The sequence below is a fragment of the Nansenia antarctica genome, assembly GCF_963989245.1.
Source record: "Nansenia antarctica genome assembly, chromosome: 1".
NCBI classification, from domain to species: Eukaryota; Metazoa; Chordata; class Actinopteri; order Argentiniformes; family Microstomatidae; genus Nansenia; species Nansenia antarctica.
In genome coordinates, this window is record NC_137674.1 from 24640080 (window position 1) to 24650662 (window position 10583).

Sequence of the window (10583 nt, forward strand, 5' to 3'; positions counted from 1 at the left end):
CACGAACATGACCAAATACGCCAAATACGCCGGTTTGGGAATTCGCTGTACCTGAGAAAAACATTGTAACTCTAGCCTAGCGAGGAAAACATGACACTTTTCGTTAGAATGGAAGTTTCATGCTACTTTTAGTTGTTAACACATATAAACGTTGTAAGAAAGCAAGAAGTACAGCAGGCTCTTCCTTAGAAGCAAAAGGAGCTTCGCTTCGGAATGCTGAGAAGGGAGTCCCCCCCATTATATCAAGAGGTTTGAGACTTCAAACTTATTCCCATTTAACTTGTTGTTGCCCATTTGACAATAAACGTGTTGCATTTTGTTGGGATTTTAATTGAATATGCAAATGTGGGTTTCATAGTTTCAGTCATTCCCTATCGTTTAGTCGGTTGTAACCGAGGCGCGCGCTCAGCAGAATCATGTGACACATCGAACACGAGCCTGTTGCTTTCTAGGGGGGATTGAAACTTTTCGCACATTTTGTGGTCAGTTAAATGCATCTTAAAGTCTTGTTCCATGTTTCTTTTTGTACATATGACTGTATAAGTTACACAATTGTGGGTTGAAAAAAAAACACATACTTAAACACGTCTGTTCTCATTTAAATACAATAATGTACTGGGTAGATTAAGATACAGCCAATTGTTTGTATAACAGTAGGCTATTCCTTTATTCAAAAGATCAAAGAGTGTAGGCAGAGGTGGATCTTTCCTGATACTATATTGCATTTTCATGGTTTCATTATAGCCTACTAAATGTGACCTTTATTTGATACAGTTCAATGACAATGAAGATGATGAACAAACCCCAGACTATTATCAAGACAAAGAAAATTGTCTGGATCCGGAGGAATACCATGGCAGTGTTATACCAGGTGTTGATTACTGAAACAGGCTCTGTAATGTGCTCTCACTGGGACTGTCTCTCTGTTTTTGATGAATAATTGGGACCATTTTGCCATTTAAAGGGGCAATTTGGGATTCAATCAATAACAAAGCCTTCCCCCCGCCACTTTAAACCCAGTAAACAGCTGAGGGACGGGGATGGAGAAATGAAACCACACACACATTCATAGACAAAGCGTGAGCTTAGAATGATAAGGTTCTATCTCCGTTTAGGGTAGTTCAGAGATATTGAGTGTCAAAGTTTTTACATTCCATTATGTTCTGTGAGATGGAACAGTTGTCTTTTATTCATTACTAACTAAAACATTTCAACATTTTAAAAATTACACCACACAGGCATTAATAAACACCTAATGGATCAGATTATGTAAAAAACTACATTTTGCCAAAAATGGAGATAGAACCTTATAATTCTAACGTCACGAGATTGTTTTGCAAGGACCGATTGTTTGCAAGGACTGATCATCCATGAGATTGAAATTATAGTTTTATATAACCATGTTTTGAAGCTATACAATGTTTGTTTATAATAATGACATTGTTGACAAACAATGAAGTAAAACAAGTGTGTATTTTGGGTTCTGATGGGGTGAAACAGTTGAACTAAGGTTGTGAAGCATTTATACATAATTTTAATCAAGAATCAATAGCTAGGCTATATATCATTAATTTATAAAAAGTGAAAAAATGTATATGTTACGGTACATGTGGGAATACGGTACATGTGGGAAAACTAGGGTTAGGGTTAGGTGCTTCGTCGACTTGGTACATGCTGGCATGTCTAACCCTAATCCTAACCCTACCCCTAACCCTACCCCTACCCCTACCCCTAACTCTAACCCTAACCCTAACCTTAGCATCCTAGCACCTAACCCTAACCCTAGTTTTCCCACATGTACCGTAACATATATACCAATCTGAGATTCTACCCCTTTAATTGCAGAAGAGGATGAGACAGGGGATGGTAACCCATGCATGGCCTTCAATAAAGGCTGCCTGAAGAATGTCTTCGCAGTCTTTCTCATCTTCGTCTACCTCTTGCTGACAGCAGTGGCCGGCTTCCTGGCGTACCAAACAGTCACAGACTTCATGACGAAACTCGGTCATCCTGTCATGTCTGTCACTTACAAAGAGGTGGACACCTTCTCCCCCCCAGGTTGGTGTTTTTAAGGCCTTAAGAATACACATGGGTCATTGAAAGTGCTTGAATTCCCCTCTCTCTCTCTCTCTCTCTCTCTCTCTCTCTCTCTCTCTCTCTCTCTCTCTCTCTCTCTCTCTCTCTCTCTCTCTCTCTCCCCCTCTCTCTCTCAAAATATATATTCAAAAATGTTTTACTTAGCTCGTCAACTAGTAAATAAGTCTCTGTATTGCTTAACTGTACACATATTTCACAATATATTGTTTTGCTGTGCTGTGGTAGAGAAGGCAAGAGACCATCTAGTGTTCATATTCAAGCCTCTCTTTTTAGTTGTTGTCTGTGAGCGGATAGTTCCTATTATATACATTCTCATCTAGATCTGTCTCAAACTATGCCGTGTTGGGTCCTTGATTATTTTTTTTATTATTTTTTAAATTTCTGATTTTATCCCTTTTTCACCCAATTTAGTATCCAATTGAACCCAACCTAGCATCCAATTATCCCCTGCCTATTGCGTATGATCCGCCGCACGACCCCGTGGCCGGCAGCCCCAGAGGAGATCGCCAGGCAGACTAGCTGACTGGCTCCTCGAGCCCAGCACCGTTATTCCGGCACCCCGGGTCCTTGTCCGGAAATAGTCCTATACCGCCCTCTGGAGCGGCCGCTCAATATGCCGCTCCCTGTGTGCCTCGGCCATATCCGGGTCTGGCGAGACCGGGATTCGATCCCAGTCCCCGGTGGGCAGCTTGCACTAGTGGCTGGCTAGTGCTTAGACCGCTACACCACCGCGGGGCTGGGTCCTTGAATTTGAGGGAATTGAGTCTTGAAAGTCCTTGAAAGGTGCTTGAATTTGATGTTTCAGAAGGTGTGGGAGCCCTGTTTTGATTATTATTATTATATTTCTTCAAGCTTGCCTTCACCAGTTAACCCTCTCCCCCTCCCCTTCCCATGTGTCCCCAGCACTACCTTAATTAGCCCCCTATACTTTCTTTTATTTATTGTTTGTGTCTTTTTATTATTACTACTCAATCTTTTCAGTTTGTAAAGTGTCTTTGAGTGTCTAGAAAAGCGCTATATAAGTCTAATGTATTATTATTATTATTATTATTATTATTATTATTATTTTAAAATATGGTGGTAGTTTGAGAGAGATGATGGTGTTCATGAATGAATATTTAGTCCTTATTAACTTACCTCATAATATGACATATAGATATTATCTGTTCATATTTTGAGCAGGGATTGCTCTGTACCCTGGAAATGCTCAGCTCTTGAGCTGTAAGCACCACCAACATGCCCTCATCCCCCCACTGGTCACCCCAGGGAAGCCCGAGGGAGGGGACTGTGTGATGGAGCAGGTTGTTTACACAGCCCCTTACACAAACCAGACACAGGTAAGTAAGTAAGTAAGTAAAATGTATTTATACAGCACCTTTCCCAGACCAAGGGTCACAAAGTGCTTTACATAACAAGGAAGAAACATAATACAAGAGCGAAAGCCACTGCAGGTTAAAACAGGCAAAACAAGTGAAAATAAAAACAAGTAACAGACAACTGGTGTAACAGCATCAGTAGGACACAGAAAGACAGGCCCTTGGGGCTATCCAAAAGCCTGTCTATACAAGACAGTCTTTAGCAGTTTTTTTTTTTTAAAGGTGAGAACTTCTATACAGCCTCATTGTGTTTTGTGTGTGTTTTATAATAAGCACATTGATTCACATATTGCTCTTGACCTGTTTTCCCCAGAAACAAGCCTTGGTGGTCAGTGGCCCAACAGATGTCAGAAACAGCGAAGTCATTTTCATGCAGTTCAGTCAGAATGAAACCCAAGAGGATTTCAGCGCCATCACTTACATGCTTTTCGCAGAATTTGGGGACTTGTCCAGAAGGTAAGCAAAACGGCATAATTTAGATTCCATAATAGGTCAGGGTTCCCACGGGTTCTTGAAATCCTTGAAAGTTTGTGAATTTGAGAGAAAAAAAATCAAGGTCTTAAAAGTTTTTGAAAATAGACATGGGTCATTGAAAGTGCTTGAATTCCCCCCTCTCTCTCTCTCTCTCTCTCTCTCTCTCTCTCTCTCTCTCTCTCTCTCTCTCTCTCTCTCTCTCTCTCTCTCTCTCTCTCTCTCTCTCTCTCTCTCTCCAAAAAAATAAAATGTTTTACTTACCTCGTCAACTAGTAAATAAGTCTCTGTATTGCTTAACTTTACACATATTTCACAATATATTGTTTTTCTGTGCTGTGGTAGAGAAGGCAAGAGACCATCTAGTGTTCACACATTCAAGCCTATCTTTTTAATTGTTGTCTGTGAGCGGATAGTTACCTATTATATAAATTCTCATCTAGATCTGTCTCAAACTATGCCTTGTCGGGTCCTGAATTTGAGGGAATTGAGTCTTGAAAGTCCTTGAAAGGTGCTTGAATTTGATGTTACAGAAGGTGTGGGAACCCTGATAGGTGCATCGATTGTTGCTGGCGAATAAGTATCATCATTCAGTCGTCTTTTCCCTATAGCATTGATAAATCTGAGTTCATGATGGACTGTGAGAGAAATTACTCCATGTGGACCTTCTCAGGAGGCTTCAGAACCTGGGTCAAGATGTCTCTGGTGAAGACATCTGGAACCAAAAATGAGTCTATGGAATTTCGTCAAGAGGCAACTATTATTTATATAATATATATACTATAATTTTTTCAACATATCGTGACGTTAGAATTATAAGGTTCTATCTCCATTTTTGTCAAAATTGAGTTTTTTACATAATCTGATCCATTAGGTGTTTATTAATGCCTGTGTGGTGTTATTTTTAAAATGTTGAAATTTTTGAGTTAGTAATTCATAAAATACAAAGGTTCCATCTCACAAAACATAATGGAATGTAAAAACGTTGACGCTCAATATCTCTGAACTGCCCTAAACGGAGATAGAACCTTGTGATTCTAAACTCACGATATAGAGCTTGTACACAGATGTCCTCCCCCAGATTATTTGCAACAGTGTCTCTGCATCATGAGAAGAGGAAGCAATGTACCATGAGAGGAAGGGGGTTGTGGACTCATTTACCACTGGTACAGGGTTGTGGACTCATTTACCACTGGTACAGGGTTGTGGCACGAAGAGAAGCCAGGAAAACCCTGTACAGTGGTAAATGAGTCCACAACCCCCGCCCTCGAATGGTAAATTGCTTTTCTACAGCCACCACATAATCTAAGAAAATAAATACACAGTTGTAACATTAAATTCATGTATTTACAGTCATTAATCGTTTCAGAATACATATATCCTTCCGCCACAGAATATAGTCCCATAAACCAGATCAACCATTGCATTGTAGGTCAGCACAGGTGTTCTTAATCAGATTGATTGGGAGGCGCATTGATACTGGAAATGCGGTCTGAACTGAAGGTTGTTGGGATATTTACCACTGTTGCTAGCCAATCAGAATCCAGTATCCAAACATGCTGTTGTAGAATAACAATGTTGTCTGTTCTTCCAGTCCAGTGTGGTAAAATTCAATGACAAAAGACCTGAGTCGGAGCGAGGGAACCAGCTGTTCTTTGTTGTGTTTGAATGGCGGGATCCATTTATACAAGAAATCAGAGAGGTAAATGAATGTTGTGATTTAGCCGATATCAATTGTTTCATTTGCCCAAAGCTGTGGAATAACCCAGAACATCTTTTACTCACATTTTTCAACAGTTGACGACTGCGAATGCCTGGAATTCCATCGCTATTCTTTGCGGCATCTTTATGGCTCTCTTCAAGGCAGCCAACTTCGCCAAACTTAGTGTTCAATGGATAATCAAGATCCGTAAGAGGCACAAGAGGAAAAATAGAGAACTCAACCAAATCAGCTGAGGAACACATACATGTCGGCATCAATGTGGCAGTTGAATTGCCCATGCAGTTATTTTAAGATTTTATTTTTAGATACTTTTATTCATCATTATGTATCTAAGATTTAATTAGATCACAATGTTGACCATTATGCACATACAAAGAGTTAGAATCATCAACATTGTCTCTGTGTAAGTACAAACTTTCCTTCCTTATCGCAATTCACATATTGACATTGACATTGTATAATGCTGGTTTTTAAATACAGATTTTTGGGGATGTATTGTGTGAGCATTTTACATTCACAGGCACTTTCTTCATTAAGTCATTTTTCACCCAATGACTTAAAAATATATATATACGTCAGTGATTTTACCCAGCCATACTTAGCACTGTGATGCCTAGCTTGAGTGATGCAACTTGACGAAAATGTAAACATTTTAGAAAGGTCAAATTAACAATGATTGTTTGTCATACTTGTGTATGTTTATTTATACCCAATATAGAAAGCACAAAACAAGTTACAGAGAAATCTGATTGTTAAAAAAAAATCCAGCTACCTAATGAAAATGTTGCTGACTGCTGAGGAAAAGCTTTACTAGGGAGAATTGTTCATGATTGTAAAATGGCTAACTTAAAGGGACCTCTATGTGAGGAATATATGTTTGTCTGTCCTTAAATTCTTACCCTGAATTTCAAACAGTGGAACCTATACATAATGTACCATCGATTAGCCTGAATATAACCTATAACTAGTTGAATCTGGATCTCTCAAGAATGAAAGGGAATGAGCAGTTGTCATCGTTCTAGGGTGTATCAACGTTGTTTTAGACAACGTTTTAGACATGCTTTTATGACAATATGTACCGTTTAAAATGTAAAGTTCATCGTGACTGAAATACATAAGGTAATGGAAATTCTTACATCTAGACCACAATACAACTGCTCAGATCTGGTTTTCAATTGTTAGTTTCTCTCAGGTTAAAGTGTGGTGCTCACCCATTTGTTTTAAACATTACAATGTTTCTTACAAAGTGGAATCTGGGTATAAGATCTCAATATTTAACTGTGAATTGCAAACCTTATGGCCAGGGGAACCTATGTGCACTGTTTTATTACTTTCACACAATGTGATTCAATGCAAACACTGTTGCTTTCTATCTGACCAATAGTGTGAGAACAGGAATGACCAATCATTACCTGGAATTTACTTGAAATGATGTAAAGCTGATGTTGGGAAATAAAATACCTATTGCTTTGCAGTTCATTGTTTTTTTTCTGAATAGACAACATGATTTATTCCTTTCACAGTAACAAAAAGCAGTACTCTTGATTCCAAGCATCTGAGAAAGCATGTCAATTTAATATATAATTTGTAAAATTTGGATTCTGATATTTAATTACTCTTTCGTTAGTGATTTAAGCAATAATACCTGTGAGGCCGAGTTGTTGGCAAACCGTACCAGTTAGAACTACCTATTGACGATAAATCACGATATAGGCCATTGCTTTTATACGACACGTCAAAAAACACACAAAAATAACAACAACAGTATTTATTTTGTGATAGTTATAATTAGTGGTTTCTGCCATGTGCCGAGAACTATAGGCTACTTCTTTCCCACTTCTTATGCTTTGTTAAATGGAGTTGTAGCTTCTTATGAGACCTTCTCCCTCTTCTAACTGTAGCGTCTGTGTGCATGAAGTGTAGGACTGTCCTCAAATTATACTTTTAGACTTCAATTCTATTTCAGAGTATTTATTGGTGGTGCCTGCATTCAGGTAAGTTATCTCATACTAAAAAGCATAGATACTAATAAGCAATGTTTATTATAAAGTACAACATTACTCTGAAATAATAGTGTAGTTTAGGCCTACCGTTTCGTAGCTATTTAATATATATATATATATTTTTTTTATCACAGTAGAAAACAAAACAACAAACACGTTGTCAAGGGAACATGATAAACACATCTACAGTGTGGTATGATTATCATAACAGGTCATTGGTTGCCTAACGGGGAATTACTGTGCTTTTTTTTTTAGCAACAATACATCAATGAATCTGGGCACATTTGGTATACTTATATTTATATGTAGATACGATTACTAATTGTAAGTACACACACACACACAATAATAATAATAATAATAATAATAACATTAGACTTATAGCGCTTTTCTAGACACTCAAAGACGCTTTACAAACTGAAAAGATCGAGTAGTAAAAAGAAACAAAACAATAAATAAAAGAAAGTATAGGGGTCTAATTCATTTTTAGATTAATTAAGACACAAACACAGTATACCCACATATACAGATGATTGATATACAGATGTTTATGTTGTTTATATACAGATATAGATGATTAAGATAATTTACTAACTGCAAGATTTATCACCTCTCCCCCTCCCTCCTCTCCTCCCTCCCTCCTCACCTCCCTCCATCCCTCCTCACCTCCCTCCCTCCCTCCTCACCTCTCTCCCTCCCTCCTCTCCTCTCTCCCTCCCTCCCTCCTCACCTTCCTCCCTCCTCACCTCCCTCCCTCCTCACCTCCCTCCCTTCTCTCTCTCTCTCCCTCCTCTCCTCTCTCCCTCCCTCCTCTCTGCCTCCTCTCTTTTCTCCCTCCCTCCTCTCCTCTCTCCCTCCCTCCTCTCTCCCTCCCTTCCTCCTCTCCTCTCTCCCTTCCTCCTCTCCTCTCTCCCTCCCTCCTCTCCTCTCTCCCTCCCTCCTCTCCTCCCTCCCTCCCTCCTCTCTCCCTCCCTCCTCTCCTCTCTCCTTCCCTTCCTCCTCTCCTCTCTCCCTCCCTCCTCTCTCCCTTCCTCCTCTCCACTCTCCCTCCCTTCCTCCTCTCCACTCTCCCTCCCTCCTCTCTCCAAAATGCAGCAGTTTTGTTTTAACCAAAACAAGCAGAAGAGCTCATATAACTCCTATTTTAGAGACTCTACACTGGCTTCCTGTTAAGTTCAGAATATTATTTCAAGATCCTTCTGCTTGTTTATAAAGCTCTCACTGGCACAGCACCAGAATATCTGAAATACTTTTTGCTAGCATATCAGCCCAATAGAGCTCTCAGGTCTTCTGATGCTGGTTTTCTCTGTGTACATGTACAAAAAAGGTTGCATTCTCATTTTATGCACCCAAATCGTGGAATGCACTGCCAGTTTACATTAGCGATGCAACCTCAGCAAATATGTTCAAGATTAAAAACCCATCTCTTTAATATTGCCTATGACTAAATCATTAAATTATGATTATATAATGATTGGAGCACTTTGAGCTGCAACGTTTGCAGGAAAAGTGCTATATAAATAAAAGTTATTATTATTCTTGTTATTGTTATTGTTATTATTATTATTATTATTATTGTTATTGTTATTATTATTATTATTATTATTACTATTACTATTACTATTATAATAATAATAATATCAAGATGGTCAGTGGAGTGGTGGGTCTGCGTAAAAGATCTTCAGTATGGAGCTATTTTAGTGCCAGCAGAAATTGAATTGTATTTGACAGATTGAATTGAATATGAGCACAAATTGAATTGTATTTCACAGATCTGAATTGTATTTGACAGATTTAATTGAATCTGAGCACAAACTGAATTGTATTCGACAGATTGAATTGTATTAAGTTCAGTTTTCATTATTTTCATTCAGTTTTCAAATTCAGTTTCTCTAAATACAATTCGTTTTTTCTCAAAATACAATTCAGTTCTCTAAATACAATTCAGTTTTACTCAAAATACAATTCAGTTCTCAAAATACAATTCAGTTTTTCTCAAAATACGAGTTATGTTTTAGAGGCACTCATCCGGGGACTCTGGGCTAGGTAGAATAATAGAGCACCGATTCTAATCCCTCCCATCCGAATTCATAAGAGCAACGCATTCATCAGAGCAACGCATCCGGGTACTTTGCTCTCCCGTCATGTCCACGCCCCTTTTTGGGTGATAGAAGCGGAGAAGTTTGAATGGCGGTCAATGGGAATTTCTGGTCTTCGCTACTTCAATCCGATAAAATAAGAAAACCGTAATGCTTTTTAGATATTAGGAGCACAAATCCGATGGCCAGTCAGGCAAACTATTATATAGTGTCATTGCCGATCAATGATCGACGTCGTTATATAGAGAAAATTTATGAAATAGGGGTTGATTTATCAGAGCAGTCATACGTCATCTCCCTGTCATCAGGGATTTGTAGTTCTTCATTCATTCATTTCTCCATAACGACGTCGGATGGGAGGGATGGGAGTTAGAATCGGTGCTCTATTATTCTACCTAGCCCAGAGTCCCCGGATGAGTGCCTCTAAAACTGAACTCGTATTTTGAGAAAAACTGAATTGTATTTTGAGAACTGAATTGTATTTAGAGAACTGAATTGTATTTTGAGAAAAAACGAATTGTATTTAGAGAAACTGAATTTGAAAACTGAATGAAAATAATGAAAACTGAATTGAATACAATTCAATCTGTCGAATACAATTCAGTTTGTGCTCAGATTCAATTCAATCTGTCAAATACAATTCAGATCTGTGAAATACAATTCAATTTGTGCTCATATTCAATTCAATCTGTCAAATACAATTACATTTTTGAAGGCACTAAAATAGCTCCATACTGTATAGACCAATGATGTTTTTGAACACAGCCCAGTCAAGTTTCGATCACAGCTGGAAGGGGAGGGGCAGCAAGTGATA

The 10583-nt window shown here is 38.6% G+C and overlaps 1 protein-coding gene across 1 annotated transcript; it reads left to right on the forward strand.

Annotated features, from left to right (window-relative positions):
- The first annotated feature begins 68 nt into the window (after nt 1–68).
- Nucleotides 69–7031, forward strand: pacc1 (proton activated chloride channel 1). Its single transcript, XM_080531111.1, has 8 exons — nt 69–249; nt 775–871; nt 1846–2058; nt 3280–3434; nt 3787–3929; nt 4556–4697; nt 5539–5646; nt 5742–7031. Exons 1-8 carry the CDS (start codon nt 214–216, stop codon nt 5898–5900), a joined length of 1053 nt encoding a protein of 350 aa, XP_080387237.1. The 5' UTR covers nt 69–213; the 3' UTR covers nt 5901–7031.
- Nucleotides 7032–10583: the final 3552 nt, after the last annotated feature.